Source organism: Chiloscyllium plagiosum, unplaced genomic scaffold (assembly GCF_037043375.1).
Source record: "Chiloscyllium plagiosum isolate Xiang-an unplaced genomic scaffold, Cpla_swu_hap1 HiC_scaffold_13, whole genome shotgun sequence".
NCBI classification, from domain to species: Eukaryota; Metazoa; Chordata; class Chondrichthyes; order Orectolobiformes; family Hemiscylliidae; genus Chiloscyllium; species Chiloscyllium plagiosum.
Window position 1 is genome coordinate 68903152 of NW_028270151.1, and position 17410 is coordinate 68920561.

The window sequence follows — 17410 nt, forward strand, 5'->3', positions numbered from 1 at the left end:
ACTCTCTATTCTGTTTCAACTGGCATGATACGCATCCTTCTGATCATTCCCTGGCACCCCTGTGCCCCTCTCGACCATGGTATTGAAAAACAAGAGATGTTCCACCAGCGGAACAGGTTTGGGGAAGGCGATCAAAACCAATCATCAATAATGTAAATACGGTGATACTGAAGAAATAAGAATGCACTGGAATTAAATTTAGTAGTACATGATGAGGAGATGAAAAAATGACAGTTTGACCTGCTTCCTTTGACTATACCTTTCAACAGCATGACCTCTACCACCAGAAGGGACAAGGGCAGCAGATGTATGGGAACAATATCACCTGCAAGTTCTCTTCCAAACTACACATTATCCACACTTGGAAGTACATCATTGTACTTTCGCTGTTGGATCAAAAACCTTGAACTTGTTTCCCAGAAGCCTCCATCTACTTGCCCGTTGTTCTAGAGTTGCTGAATACTGAGATCCTGGAGCTGAGGGAATAATGTAACCCAGGATGACAGCAACAACTCACATCACACCTGCAGCTCCCCATCTGCGTTAACAAGGTGCTCGACAGGCTGCTGACAAAAGTTCTCATAGCACAGAGCATGGTCCTGTCTAACATCCAGGCTTTGCTACTGTGTGAGTCAATTGGACACCCAGCAAGTTTTAGACATAAAGGGGCAAAGTTGATAAAAACTGTGTAAAATATAATCAACACACAGGAAGAGAGTCCTTTGCTGCAGCCCTTCCTTTATAACAGCGACAGCTTTCTATGGTTAGTTTGTTACTTTTTTGGAGTCATATTGGTAACAAAATATATACAGTGGTTTTCTGGTTTGTCTTTTATTGCAGATTTTGCCTTAGTGGAGTTGGGGATGAGGAAAAAGAGGCTGACAAACATCCAGTCTTGATATGCTTTATGAATAGTCAGGCATACGGTCAGTTTGGAAAAAAAATCTTTTTTGCAGTTCATATGCTGCTGATTATTTTAGCTCTTCTCATTGCTTCCTCATTCTGTGGTGTTTCTGCTCACCACCTCTTTTGAGTTTGAACAAGACTTTGGTGGCTGCCTTTAGATTTCACAGGAAAGTGGTTGTAATTGGCAATCCGGAGCCAGTTAGAAGGAACTGAGATATTAACAGACCATCCTTTACATTGACCTCTCAAATAATGATTAGATCTTTTGCAGGATTTATAACTTTGGACGGGTGACCAAGTATAAAGATCTTTTTTCCAAATTAGTTAATCTGTCTGGGAATATCATAAATGTCAAATGGATACATTTTCAAATAAAAATGAAATCATACCCCCAAATGCAGTTCATAAAATAACTAGTTTGATTGATGTTGTGGCTTTTCATTTCAACTTCTGTTTTCTGTTCCTCACTCCATATGAGTAGAGGATCATGACTCTGACCACCATGTGACCAATCAACTGACTGAGCCCACATTCATGGATTGATACCGCAGGCTGTCCTTGACTGATTGTGGGACCCTTGACTCAGAGCTGCTCCCGTCAGACTTTGAGACATGGCCATTTAATTGATGCACATTGTGTTTTATTGTATGTTCCACTGGCACATTATGCAGTTGTGAGATTGACATTGCAAGGTGCTGACAACTATGACAACTATTCCTGATGAAGGGCTCCTGCCCGAAACATTGATTTTCCTGCTCCTCGGATGCTGCCTGACCTGCTGTGCATTTCCAGCACCACTCTAATCTTATCTATGACAACTGCCTGCCTTAGGAGAGGCACAAAAGGGTAAAACAGAGCGATTGTGAACTTTTACATTCTGCCTGAGGGGTCAAAGAACAAAACTTAAGGCATGATAAGGTAAAGCAAAGATGCTGTAAGCAACAAAATAGAGTATGAAAAGAGCAAGGGAAGACCCATAAGATACACCCTGTCCAATCCTTAAATTGTGTGTTTGTCGTTGTGCACAAAGTATCATGGCAGCAGCATTGCAATGAAAAGTGCTGGTACACTAAGGTGCAGCATGGAAGTGCAGAACTGTATTATATGTGAATAGGAGGAATGCCATGTAGGTGCAGTGAGGCTGGTGAATGTCCCATTACCAATGTCTATGAATGGAGACTGCAAGCGGATAGCTACCATGACGTATACCATGAGTTTGAGGATTGGTATCCATAGATGAAGCCTGGAAGAGCAAACAGTAAGCTGGTATCACCCAAGTTAGCATCCCTCTGACTTCCATATTGGCAATTGCCATCTTCTAGTTTGTATCTTGCGTGTGGGACAATAGGAAACATGCTTATCGAAGAGGTAAGTTTAATGCATGCAAATGAGAATATCTCTTACTACTCAACAGCAAGAATCTCATCTCGCCATGCAACACTTTGTTGGAAAATGAGACCTTTAAGTCTCAATGTCAAGAATTCCCCCACTTCTGATCTTCTACAATTTTCTTACCAATCATCTGGGAATTACAATTATCTGGGAAAATTTCACATGTTCAAGCTGACTGCTCTCCCAGATCAAAAAGAAAAGCAATGCACTATTTAAAGAAGAACTTTGGTGTTCCTCAATATTTATCCCTGAATCAACATAATAGTATAGTGCTGTTTTTGGGATTTTGCTGTACATAAATTGGCTGTTGTATTTTCTACATTTCACATGACAATACTTCATTTATCTCCTGACTGTCCCTCCAGTACCCAACACAAAGTCATAATCATAAGCAATTGATTGATCAAGAATCGCTCTTGGGGATAATATAGCATGCAGCACCATGGAGTGGTGGAAAGTTGATATGTATTTTCAGGTAGGAATGGGGTTCCCCACACTCACTGATCTCCTGATTTTATTTTTCCTGTTTTATGGTAGTTCCCAAATGGAGATCATGCATTACTCTCAACAAACAAGGCTGTGGCATGTATTTTTATATGCCCATTGTTCATGCTGCTTGGGGATTTTGGAGGAGAGAAAAGTTACCTAGTAGCCTTCTCAAAGGCTTTCTTTTGCTAATGAAAGACTATAAGGGCATGGCATGGAATTTCAAATGTGGTCAACAGGCTGGAAACTAAACCCAGTATTTTACCAAGAGGACAATGAATGAAGGCAGACCACAATTGTGCCTGTTTTTATTCAACATCATGAACTGTAGCAACTGTGCCAAGAGAGAACTAATTTAGATAAAATCACAGAAATTACTATATTACCTAAATAAGGGTCAATTTTGTTGACATCCAACTTTTGGCCAAAACATCCAAAAACTTTATACATTCTAGCAACTTGCCTTTGAAGTCAAACTCAGTCTATTACAAATCTGCCTATTCAAGGATAACTGTCTGTTTTGCGCAGAAGAAGAAAGATACTTATTTGGCTTCTTTTATGCTACTTTTGGGAGTGGGATAAGTGGGAACAGTTTCCAATCTGACAACATTAGTTATGAAGTGATCAGACAATTTCAACATCTTTTAAAAAAAGTTGTGCATAAGTAGAGTTCATACTCGTTTTAGCTAAAATTTCGTTTCGTAAATTTTAACTAAGTGGGTATGGTAACTCGCAAACCCAAATTTTTTGTACAGAGTGACTCTCAAACTTAGAAAAAAGTGTAATGTAGGGGAGGGAGACCTCAATTTCAAAATCCCACTTCTGTAAGTTTAAAAAAATTCATTGCTTGCTATTTCACACTGTTGACATTAAGCCAGAGGATTATCATTACATGATCAATGCTGAATTGATTTCTCAACTTTTCATTATCACAGTGAATGCCTGCCAGTTCACAGTTTGACAGCTTGAGGTGATTATAAAAAATTAAACTGGGACTATGAATTCCAGCGTTTGTTCTTTCTAAGTGATTTATGGATGTTCCATGCAACTTCTTAAAAAATCAATAAGTGATATTTTTTAAAACACTGAATTCATCAGTAGTCACTTTAGAACTTTATTTGATCTTGGCATGGATCCTAAAGTCTACCATTCTGGGTACTGGGTGACTTGGCATAATAGGTGTAAGACAGAAGGGTGGTGTGGTTGGATGAAATGGTTTGGCATTAGGTAAGTAAAAGGCCTTAAAGATGGGTCAAGGGCATAGGACTTTGAACGGCCAATGGGGATAACTGGGAGGAGCATAGATTGGTAAGAAGGGTAAGGGGGTGGAGCATGACGTGACATATGCAGGAGTGTGGGTGGAGGGATGCACTGGAAATTGGTGGCAGGTGAGGAGGTAAGGGCTGGAAAGCTGGCTTTTTGTTTTATTCCTTTGTGCATATATTCAATGAAGTGCTGGAGCCCCAAAGCCAATCTGCTTCCACCTGCAGCAGCGTCTGGGGTCACCTGCTATAACTCCATGAAACTCAGCTCACCTGGAACAGCAACCTGAATTTCTGGTCCACTTTCCTCCAGGTCGGGTCTCCACATCTAGGAATTGTTTCAACTCCACTATTGGTTGACAAGCAAGAATTCAGCCCCAGAATTTCATGCTTTCACATTTTTGTGATCATTTTATTGTTTTTTTTTCGAACTGAGATCACGAATTGTTTCATGAAGATAATTGTCTTGAATTCGAACTAAAATCTAAAAAAACTCATGATTCATTATGGAGAGTTTGAGCTATTGTGAGAGGCTGAATAGGCTGAGGCTTTTTCCCCTGGAGCATCGGAGGCTGAGGGGTGACCTTATAAAGGTTATAAAATCATGAGGGGCATGGATAGGGTAAATAGCAAAGGTCTTTTCCTGGGGTGGGGCAAGACTAGAGGGCATAGCTTTAAGGTGAGATGGAGAAGATTTAAAATGGACATAAGAGGTAACTGTTTTGCGCAGAAGGTGGTGCGCATATGGAACGAGCTGCCAGAGCAAGTGGTGGAGGTGGGTACAATTACAACATTTTAAAAAGCATCTGAATGGCTTAGAGGGTTATGAGCCAAATGCTGGCAAATGGGACTAGGTCTGATTGGGATATCTGGTTGGTGTCGATGAGTTGGACCGAAAGGTCTGTTTCCATGTTGGATATAACTGTATGACTTTATATCCCAGATGCACATCGAAATTTTTACACTGAGATTTGCTGTTGGAGCTTTCCTAGGGGTTAGAGTTGATGACAGTTCACCAATTTGCTCAGTGTACCTGTACTTCTTTTTAGTTTCTTCTGATCTTCCACAAGGCGGCAGCAGGCGAGTTGGAGGAAGACAGTGGGTTGATGGCTCTCGCCAGGCTTTCAGAAATTGATGTCTCAACCGAGGGGGTTCAAGGTGCCAAGCATTTCTTTGAGGCAAAGGTAAAAACTAACTATCAGATCAAGACTGAAATATTTACAAGGCAAAAAAGTATATGAATATTTTGATTTTAACACAGCGGACTCTTGGGAAAAGTGAGTTTCTAAAACTTGAGACCTGTTCGAAAAATTTCATCTGAAGTCCAACTTTAACAGTAGTGAAAATGGTTCCAAGATAGGAAGAAAGGGTCATGGATTGCCATAAATGTAGTCAGAAGCCAAATGGTGCTCAGTGGATAACAGTCTTGCTTTTGAGACATAAGATTGTGGACTCAAGAGCCACTCGAGAACGTAGCAAAAAAACATTTGCCTGACACTTCAATCCATGTTTGAAGGAATGCTGCACTCTGAGTGCCACCTTTTGGCTAAAATGTTAAACCAAGGCTCTGAATGCTCTCTTGAATGGATGTGAACATCTCCATGATATTTTCCTGTCCTGACAACAAATTATCCCTCAATCAATATATAAAAAAACAAACTATCTGTTGTTTGTGAGAACTTTTGGTGTGCAAAATTGGCTGCTGCATTTCCTATTTTACAATCAGCATTACACTTAAAAGTACACAATTGGCTGTAACGCACTTCAGAGCAACCTGAGGTCATGAAGGCTGCTACATGAAGCCTGCATTTGCAGCTACCGAATGAATTTAATTGTGAGATATTAGCGTCAAGTGCCCCATCCCAAGGAATAACTTTCTACTTGGAATATTCCAAATGTACAGTCTTGTGTACAGATCTTGTGCATTTAAACAGTTATGAACAAGACAATTGTTATATGTTTTATGCGGGTCGAACTTTTAACTTCAGCAAAGTCGCTCTGTCTTTATTGAGAGTTTCTTGCACACGCGAAGGTGTGTTTCGATTCTGAGATTTCTATTTGTCCATGGGATGTAGACATTGCAGGAAAGATGAACATTTATTGTTCACCTCAAATTGCCATCAAACATTTTTATGGCCAACATCCAACAACAAATCAATGAATAATGTTACTTTAACAGCTTTCTTGTTGGCAGGAATGCTAATCCTTTTAGCTTCAACCCCATTATGGTTAATTTGAATATGGCTAGCCAAAATCACACCAATTGAAAACTTTATCATGGATGAATATTTCAAACTTGAACTCCAAAGTTCTGAAGAAGAGTCATACTGGACTCAAAATGTTAACTCTCTTTCTCTCTCCACAGATGCTGCCAGACCTGCTGAGTTTTTCTAGCATTCTCTATTTGTTTCAGATTTCCAGTAGCCTCAGTATTTTGCTTTTATTCCAATCTTGAAGGTGGTTAAAGAGAAAGAGGCTGCTGTTTGGGCAATTGAGCCACATGACTTACAATTATTGGAGCAAGTTTCCCTTTCATCCAGATCACAAATGACAATCTCTGGTGATATCGTGAATAATAAAGTGGGCACGATTGACCACTGACTGCAATAAGGCTGGCAGTTATGCCAGTGGATGCCTTTCCTGTAGTTGGAGGGTAATGTAGTTCTTCAGGGAGAGGAAGGGACATGCAATTGTTTCAAGTAATTCACAAAATCCAATTGCCTAAATTAATTTGCACTTGTTTCTAGGCTCAGGCTCTGACAACTGGCAGCAGGTTTGAAGCTGAAATCAAAGCCGAGAATGAGCGGCGCAAGCGTATAGAAGAGGACAGGAAGCAACGAAGAGCAGCCTTTAAAGAACTGAAGGCCGCATTTATGTAGAATTTCCTGTGTTTTATCCAGCACAACCATTTGTACAGATTTGTAAAACACAGAACTGAATACTAACAGTTGGATAACTAAAACTTGCACTAAGTACTGTTTCTCGGTTGCCATTTTATTTAAATTTAGCCTAAAGTTCTAGACTTGTAACTTTTTAGTTGTCTAACTGATTTGACTCCATACATAAAGCCTCAAATTTGCAAATGCATTATTGGCACAACAAAAGTAATCATTTCTGGTTTAGAGTAGTTTGCTTACCAATTCAGAGGATGATCATAATCACTTCTGTCCCTATTCATACTGTTCAAAATTAATGGCTCAGGACTGTGCTTTTGTAGAATTTAATGCCTCTTAGAAAAGCTGCATTAAATTGTACACCATTTGAAGTATTTTTGAATTTATCTTCTGTAGTCTTATTTTTATATATATAAGGTATACGTATATATAATCTGTAGTTCATTTGGGCACAATTTTAGACCATAGATGCAGAATATGACTTTTTTCAATGGTATTCATGAAAACTGCTTTTTATTTTAAACAAGTATTTAATCCAAAGACCAATAATGATTTTAACAAATTAATCTGCAAAACTATAAAAGAATAGATGCTTAAAATTGTGTGGATAATAAGTTCAAAATGTTAATATTGTATCAATATTGAATTAAGTCTCTGTAACTAAACATTTTAGCTAAGTTTTGATAATAGTTGTAAATGGGTAATGTGTTGGTCACAAATTGTACATTTTCTAAATATATGTTGAATTTTAATTGTACAAATAAGGGAAACTTTGTGAAATAGCAGGGTATGTGTATGAACTTTCCATGGCACAAAGCAACAAGATTTAGAGTCTTGTTCATGTTTGCCCACAGTAATTCTCCAGCCGACGGAGTGGTCAGAGAGTGTCCGAGTCTGATAGGTTTGTAAAACAGGAAGGACCTTGCCAGGCATTAGGACAACCTACATTTTGTGATTTTTAGAAGATTGTTAAAAGCTGGTTATTTTTCCGACTGTTCTCTTAGAGAGTGATGGGTGCTGCTTGGCTTGGCAAACCTACGGAAATGAAGGAGATGTGAATATTGAACACTGTGGCAGGGCTCAGGTCAAAAATGCCCTAATTTCATTCCATTACTTTAAAGTATCACTTGTTTTTAACAATATGAGCATCTGATAAATTACTGATTGGTCTGTATTTTGACTGTCCAGTTAATTATTTGCTGGAACAAAAAGATTCAACATTTTCTGTAGTCCTTTTTTAAACATGATTGTCACCTTATGTGTATGCTTTGTGGAGTTTCTTGGACAGGAACCATTTTGGAGCAGAAAACATTTACGTTGCAATCACTTCCCACCTTTTTGGCCATCTAACCAAGAACATTCTAATGACTATTTTGGCTAATGTGTGTCCTAATCAATGTGATGTTAGCCTAGGATCCCATGAGAATTTTTCATTTCTTATTTGAAGATGGACTTGTTAATGTCTCATAAAACTTCACTAAAATAAATATAATCCAAAAGGAAAACATGTTGAATGGCATTCTTAAATTATGTGTTAACATATGTAAATTATGAATGAGTTTGGTTACGCATGAAATCATTTCAAATCTGGCCTTGTTGCCATTATGTTTTCAATAAATGCTGTATTGTCCGAAAGAACCTCAAAATGTTGCAATCTACAGGCCCTGTGTTACCTGAATCTTAGAGGCCACAAATGGAACAAAAGGAACTGTAAACCTCAAGTTTGGTTAACATACTGAAATGATTTTTTTCTCCAACCATGTGTCAATTACTTATTTTGTGTTAGGGATGGAAAGTTAGTTAGTGGAAAGAAATGAGAGGGAAAACACTGACGTTGTTTTACCAGGGTATATAAGGCACCAATTTTAAACAGTACACCTGAGGCTTCTATTAGGTAGCAAGCACAATGATTATAGGGAGCCTGATTTAGCACTGATATGAAATGACTAAATGGTTATATAAGATTGGGGACACAGAGGTATATTTGTGAGGAAGGCAAAGGTGACTGTAGTGATTTTATGATAGTGATGTTAAAATATTTGAATTCTATAGATGAAGTAAAACATGCAACATGCAAGTATTTAACTGCAATTTACTTAATGTTTGTAAGCAAACTTTTAAAAATGGATTGACTTGATGGTTTGCATTTTAAAGGATGATTTCTTCCGAGCTTTGTTAGAATTCTTCCTCCGTGACTCAAATGTCTGCAATTTTTGTTCACTTGAATGAATCCTGAATTATTGCTCTTTTGCAATAATAACTGTTATGGTAATGTGCATCTGCTAGTCATGTGATAAAATCATGCCCCTAGCAAGCTGTGTTTTTTTTGTAGAATGTCACCATTAAGGGTTGCTATAACATTTTCACAAAGCATGGGAAGATGGGGATAAATTATTAACAGTCCAGGTCACCTGGTGGTCAGCTGAAATTAAATGGAATGAAATCAGAAAAGATAAAGCCAGTTTTATCTGGATGTGATGCAGAAAAATGTTGTATATTTAAAAGCAGGAGTCTAGAAGCAGAAATTTTAAACATTAAAGCATTACTATTAAATATGTTAATGCTTTAATTTGGGAATTATTTTGGGCAGGAGCCATTCTTTACGAAGTCTGAGTTTCACAATTTTTTAAATGTTATAATATACCTGCTGTGTTAATGCTATTTAAAATCATATTTTTGAAATAATAAAAGATACTAATGATCTTCCATTGTGAATGTGAACTTATTTTCTGCACGTTCACACATTCATGTCTGCTGAATTCATGAGGAGGAAGTTAGGACTGAAAATGCTGGAGATCAGAGCTTAAAAATGTGTTGCTGGAAAAGCGCAGCAGGTCAGGCAGCATCTAAGGAGCAGGAGAATCGACGTTTCGGGCATAAGCCCTTCTTCAGGAATGGGACTGGAGTGATTCAGGAATGATTCCTGAAGAAGGGCTTATGCCCAAAACATCGATTCTCCTGCTCCTTTGATGCTGCCTGACCTGCTGCACTTTTCCAGCAACACATTTTTTAGCTGCTGAATTCATGAGGCTAAACTACAAATCCAATTCACATCTGACAATTGTATTTGATTCTGTAGTACAGATTGCTCCAGTTCTAGGATATGAAAATACAGTTATTAAGTCCAGAAATGTAATTACAGTAAATAGTTTAGTCAAGCTTACTTCTCAACATAGTAAGCACAATGTCAACCTTGCAGGTATCCATTCAGTCATATCCTGTTGGACCTTTGACCCTGACAAGGTCAAATTCATCAGCCTTCGAAAATGGGACACTGAACTGTACCAGTTGCTTCTGATGCAGCCATCATGCCAACTTACTGCTACCTGATAATTAACATGTTCTCAGCATCCAGCCAACACCAACTCAGTGTCTGCAAACTTCACAGGATCCAAATTCTGAATATGTTAGCAAGAGTTAAAGCTAGCCTGTACAACATAAAAGCAACCTGTACTTCATAGTGAGAAGTTGCAATGTGGCTAGAGTCTTGAAGATACAGTCATTCCGCTATAATGCGCGATTCTTCAATGCGAATAGAAGGATTTAGACCATTATTTGTAGAACACAAACTTTCCTTACCTGTATTAGCTATAATGTGATTCCAGTCCCATTGGTTTAAATGGTGTTGTTATTAGACATTTTTGAGAAGATTTGTAGCTCAGGTTGAGGTTCTGGGTGTAAGTTTGCTCACAGCGAGCAAACTTACACCCAGTGGTGCTTTTAGTACACAATATTCTTAACACAGGATCACATGGGAATGGAACTACCGGAACAGACTGTAATCCAAAATTATCAGCGTCTGATTGGCCAATAGCTCATAGCCAGTCAAGTGGACAATGATATTTCCACCCCCAGAGCCCTTAATCTTGGGGAAGGTCCAGTTATGGCCTTCCCTAACAAAGGTGAAACTGGGCTGTTGTTAACCTTCCAACAATTATGATAATCATTGTCTTCATCAAATACCTCTAACATGGTTTCTTGGGTCAAACATCACTGCCATTATGATCTGGTCTGAGTGTTTCCCTGTATTTTAACCCTTTAACACATAACACTAAGACTGGGTTCGTCTTCAGTCAGCTGTTTTGAAGCCTAATAACAACATTAAGTATTTAAATGTTATACAATCTCAGACTTGCACACAGTTTGGGTACTCTGTTGACTGATGTTACAGCTATATTGACTGTAAAACACTGGACAGATGGCAAAGATAAGATGAGGACCTTTATACTAGAACATCGCATGTTGTGATGGAAACGTTTTCCCTGAAGGTTCGAAGGCTGATGGATGACTTTATAGAGATTTATGAAATCATGAGGTGCATGGATAGGGTAAATAGAAAAGTATTTTCCCTGGGTTGGGGGAGTGCAGAACTAGAGGGCATAGGTTTAGGGTGAGAGGGGAAAGATATAAAAGGGACCTAAAGGACAACCTTTTCACGCAAGAAATGGTGTGTATATGGAATGAGCTGCCAGAGGAAGTGGTGGAGGCTGGTACAATTACAATATTTAAAAGGCATCTGAATGGGTATATGAATAGGAAGGGTATAGACGGATATGGGCCAAATGCTGGCAAATGGAACTACAATATCTGGTCGGCATGGATGAGTTGGACTGAAGGGTCTGTTTCCATGCTGTTTCCGTCTCTATGACTCTATATCATCTCACTGTCTTAAAGGTACTGTGCCTATTTAGTGTGGAATCTATACAATAAGACAATAGCCTCTGCTCCCCACTCAAAGAATGGAACCCCTTTCCCGCTAAATTTGGCAAGGATTCATATCTACATTATTTACACACTAATGGTTTCAGGAAGGGAAAATCATGCTTGAAAAAATTATTCAAATTATTTTTAAGATAACAAGCAGGATCGATTAAAGGGAAACAGTGGAAATAATATTTTTGGATATCTAGAAAGGGTTTGATAAGATACCACATGATAGGCTACTTAATAGGATAAGAGTTAATGATTTTGGAGGAAGTGAAAAAGCATGGATAGATCTATTGGTATAGTATAGTACCAATAGGTCTATTGGTATAGTAATAGTGTTCTTACCACTGGGCCAGAAGGCATGTGTTCAAGTCCCACCTGCTCCAGTGGTGTTGCATAACAATAAAAGTGCATTAATTAAGTTTGTTAAGGGGTTTTGCTTTTTGAATGACTTAGTGGTTGTCGATGCAATGACCAGTCCTTTTAGTTAGTTTAGGTGAAACCACATTCGATACTTTTGTGTGAGATCTTCCTACAAACTGGCCAGTTGTTTCACCTAGCAGTTGTCAGTATGACACGAGCTCAGGCCTCAGTATACAGAAGCTGCCTCAAATTTGAAGCTGGTCTTCTAGAAGCTGCAAAGTTTTATCAGGGTCTTGGCTGTCATCATGGAAACACCAGAGGAATTGATTATTCTGAATCCTTCATTTCCCAAATCAGTAAGGAGTTAAACTGCCTGTCTTTTCCTTATCAGCCATTGTTGATCTATAAAATACTAATTAATTGTTTCTTTAAATAACTGAGACTCTGACAGCATGTTAGTGGAATGCCAATGCATACTTATGTTTATTTTGCTCAATTTACTTTGTAGCTCTGTGCCCTTAAAAATGCCCGTGTAAAAAGCTTTGCATTGCATTATGATCCTTCATCTGTTTTTATTTTTGGTGACCTGTCTTTTGTTTACTTATTATTGCTGCTTTAACAGTAACAGAACAGTGCTCCAAAAGAGAGATGGGGGGCTGATGTGGCTTTTTTTTTTGTTTCCAGGACAATTCACTATAACAGAGATGATTCTGCTTTTCATCCTTTTGCAAAATCTTGTTTAGAGCTCAATGAAATGGTCAGTGGACTCAGAATGTTAATTCTGCTTTTTTTCTCTGCAGAGAAGTGCAATTCCTAAAAACATGGAACCATCCAAAAATATTAATTTAAATTCCCCATGACCCACTACCCCAGGACTCAATATCATTGCCCTTGTCAGGGCCGCTATCTCCCACTCACTTTGAATGACACTAAACCTTCCACTTAGCTGGCACCTTGCCACCTTGGTCCCTACCCCCCAGCACTCTACTCCCCCCTGGCACTTTGTCTACTTGGCACCGTACCCCTTTGATATCCTGTCCACCTGATATGTAACCTATCTAGTGTCCTATACTTCTGGCACCCTAACCTTAACACTTGCCTGATGTCCGTTACCTTTTACCACAGCAGTAGATTACAGATAACGGCAACTAACCACTGTAAAAAAGGGGTGTGTGGTTTGCCTTTCTTGACTGATCTCTGCTTATGAGTGATTTTTCATAACAGAAGTATGGCTCCACATTTCTGAAGGAGCCTGAACAGAACCTATTGTCAGGAATGCAGAGCACTTCATTCATAGCAAATAAGGTGTGGAGTGATAATCTGAGATTACTAAATTTCAGAAATTCTGGCCTCACGTTTAATTTTGCAGTTGGATGTCATGAGGCTTAGTCTCTGAAACATATTTACATGAGGCTGCAGATGTTACAAGTCACAGAGTCAGAGAGATAAACAGCGTGAAAACAGACCCTTCGGTCCAACCCATCCATGCCGACCAGATATCCCAACCCAATCTAGTCCCACCTGCCAGCACCCGGCCCATATCCCTCCAAAAACCAAACTCATATACCCGTCCAAATGCCTCTTAAATGTTGCAATTGTACCAGCCTCCACCACTTCCTCTGGCAGCTCATTCCATACACATACCACCCTCTGTATGAAAACGTTGCCCCAGGTCTCTTTTATATCATTCCCCTCTCACCCTAAATCTATGCCCTCTAGTTCTGGACTCCCTGACCCCAGGGAAAAATACTTTGACTATTCACCCTATCCATGCCCCTCAGAATTTTGTAAACCTCTATAAGGTCACCCCTCAACCTCCGACGCTCCAGGGAAAACAGCCCCAACCTGCTCAGCCTCTCCCTATAGCTCAAATCCTCCAATCCTGGCAACATCCTTGTAAATATTTTCTGAACCCTTTCAAGTTTCACAACCTCTTTCCGATAGGAAGGAGACCAGAATTGCACACAATATCCCAATAATGGCCTAACCAATGTCCTGTACAGCCGCAACATGACCTCCCAACTCCTGTACTCAATACTTTGACCAATAAAGGAAAGCATACCAAACACCTTCTTCACTATCCTATCTACCTGCGGCTCCGCTTTAAAGGAGCTATGAAACTGCACTTCAAGGTCTCTTTGTTCAGAAAAACTCCCTAGGACATTACCATTAAATGCATAAGTCCTGCTAAGATTTGTTTTCCAAAAATGCAGCACCTCACATTTGTCTGAATTAAACTCCATCTGCCACTTCTCAGCCCATTGGCCCATCTGGTCAAGATCCTGTTGCAATCTGAGATAACCCTCTTCGCTTTCCACTACACCTCCAACTTTGGTGTCATCTGCAAACTTACTAACTGTACCTCTTATGCTCGCATCCAAATCATTTATGTAAATGACAAAAAGTACAGGACCCAGCACCGATCCTAATGGCACTCCGCTGGTCATAGGCCTCCAGTCTGAAAAACAACCCTCCACCACCACCCTCTGTGTTCTACATTTGAACCAGTTCTGTAACCAAATAGCTAGTTCCCTTTATTCCGTGAGATCTAACCTTACTAACCAGTCTCCCATGGGGAATCTTGTCGAACGTCTTACTGAAGTCCACATAGATCACATCTACCACTCTGCTCTCATCAATCCTCTTGGTTGCTTCTTCAAAAAAACTAAATCAAGTTTGTGAGACATGATTTCCCACGCACAAAGCCATGTTGACTATCCCTAATCGGTCCTTGCCTTTCCAAATATATGTACATCCTGTCCCTCAAGATTCCCTCCAACAACTTGCCCACCACCGAGGTCAGGCTCACTGGTCTATAGTTCCCTGGCTTGTCTTTACCGCCCTTCTTAAACAGTGGCACCACTTTAGCCAACCTCCAGTCTTCCGGCACCTCACCTGTGATTATTGATGATACAAATATCTCAGCAAGAGGCCCAGTAATCACTTCCCTAGCTTCCCACAGAGTTCTCGGGTACACCTGATCAGGTCCTGGGGATTTAACCACTTTTATGCATTTCAAGACATCCAGTACTTCCTCCTCTGTAATATGGACATTTTGCAAGATGTCACCATTTATTTCCCTACAGTCTATACCTTCCATATCCTTTTCCACTGTAAATACTCATTTAGTATCTCCCCCATTTTCTGCACCTGCACACAAAGCCCACCTTGCTGGTCTTTGAGGGGCCCTATTCTCTCCCTAGTTACCCTTTTGTCCTTTATGTATTTGTAAAAATTCTTTGGATTCTCCTTAATTCTATTTGCCAAAGCTATCTTGTGTCCCCTTTTTGCCTTCCTGATTTCCCTCTTAATAATAATCCTACTTCCTTTATGCTCTTCGAAGGATTCACTCAATCTATCCTGTCTGTACCTGACATATGCTTCCTTCTTTTTCTTAACCAAACCCTCAATTTCTTTAGTCATCCAGCATTCCCTATACCTACCAGCCGTTTCTTTCATCCTAACAGGAATATACTTTCTCTGGATTCTCGTTATCTCATTTCTGAAGGCTTCCCAATTTCCAGCCGTCCCTTTACCTGCGAACATCTGCCTCCAATCAGCTTTCGAAAGGTCTTGTGCAATACCATCAAAACTGGCCTTTCTCCGATTTAGAACTTCAACTTTTAGATCTGGTCTATCCTTTTCCATCATTATTTTAAATCTAATAGAATTATGGTCACTGGCCCCAAAGTGCTCCCCCACTGACGCCTCAGTCATGTGCCCTGCCTTATTTCCCAAGAGTAGGTCAAGGTTTGCACCTTCTCTAGTAGGTACATCCACGTACTGAATCAGAAAATTGTCTGACGCACGCTTAAGAAATTCCTCTCCATCTAAACCCTTAACACTATGCAGTCCCAGTCTATGTTTGGAAAGTTAAAATCCCCGATCATAACCACTCTATTATTCTTACAGATAGCTGAGATCTCCTTACAAGTTTGTTTCTCAATTTCCCTCTGACTATTAGGGGGTCTATAATACAATCCCAATAAGATTATCATCCCTTTCCTAATTCTCAGTTCCACCCAAATAACTTCCCTGGATGTATTTCTGGGAATATCCTCCCTCAGCACAGCTGTAATGTTATCCCTTATCAAAGATACCACCCCCTCCAGCACCTCCTCTCTTGCCTCCCTTTCTATCCTTCCTGTAGCATTTGTATCCTGGGACATTAAGCTGCCAGTCCTGCCCATCCCTGAGTCATGTTTCTGTAATTGCTATGATATCCCAGTCCCATGTTCCTAACCATGCCCTGAGTTCATCTGCCTTTCCTGTTAGGCCTCTTGCATTGAAATAAATGCAGTTTAATTTATTAGTCCTACCTTGTCCCTGCCTGCCCTGACTGTTTGACTCACTTCTGTTCTCAACTGTACCCGTCTCAGATCGATCTCTTTCCTCACCATCTCCCTTGGTCCCACCCCCCCACCTTACTAGTTTAAATCCTCCCGAGCAGCTCCAGCAAATCTCCCTGCCAGTATATTAGTCCTCTTCCAATTTAGGTGCAATCTGAACTTCTTGTACAGGTCACTTTTACCCCAAAAGAGATTCCAATGATGCAAAAATGTGAATCCTTCTCCCATACACCAGCTCCTCAGCCATGCATTCATCTACTCTATCCTCCTATTCCTGCCCTCACTAGCTAGTAGCACCGGGAGTAATCCAGATATTACTACTCTCGAGGACCTCCTTTTTAAATTTCTGCCTAACTCTCTGTAATCTCCCTTCAGAATCTCAACCTTTTCCCTTCCTATGTTGTTGGTTCCAATGTGGACAGTGACCTCTTGCTGGCCCCTCTCCCCCGTGAGAACATTCTGCACCCTCTCTGAGACATCCTTGATCCTGGCACCAGGGAAGGAACACACCATTCTGCTTTTTCGCTGCTGGCCACAGAAACGTCTGTCTGTACCTCGAACTAGAGAACCCCCTAACGCAATTGATCTCTTGGAAGCCGATGTAGCCCTCGTTGCACTAGAGCAGTCTCAATACCAGAAACTTGGCTGTTCGTGCAATGTTCCCCTGAGAATCCATCACCCCCTACATTTTCCAAAACAGCATACCTGTTTGAAATGGATATATCCACAAAAGACTCCTGCATTAGCTGCCTACCTCTCTTACCTTTCCTGGACTTAACCCATCTCTGTGACTGTAGCTGAGAGTTCCCTCCACTCCCCCCCTTCCTAAAACTGCCATCCATCGCATACTGTTGCTGTTGTAAATTCTTCTTTAACAACAGAACATCAGTTTAGCATACAGAAGAAAGAAAACAAATCAATTTATCTCACAGTTAGAAAGACCTTTAACACAAACTGCAAAACAAATTTTGAACCTGGATTCCCAACACCATCCTTTTGCAGCGACTCAATTCCAGAGAAATTTCACTTCTTTCTCAATTCTTTAAGCTTT

At 40.0% G+C, this 17410-nt stretch overlaps 1 protein-coding gene across 1 annotated transcript in view; it reads left to right on the top strand.

The window, feature by feature from the left end:
- The window catches only part of efhd1 (EF-hand domain family, member D1), a 125440-nt gene extending 115797 nt beyond the window's left edge, over positions 1-9643 (top strand). The window contains exons 3-4 of the mRNA XM_043701978.2: positions 5096-5230; positions 6794-9643. Coding sequence (XP_043557913.1) covers positions 5096-5230; positions 6794-6925 — 267 coding nt within the window. The 3' untranslated portion in view covers positions 6926-9643. The remainder of the gene's footprint in view (positions 1-5095; positions 5231-6793) is intronic.
- Positions 9644-17410: the final 7767 nt, after the last annotated feature.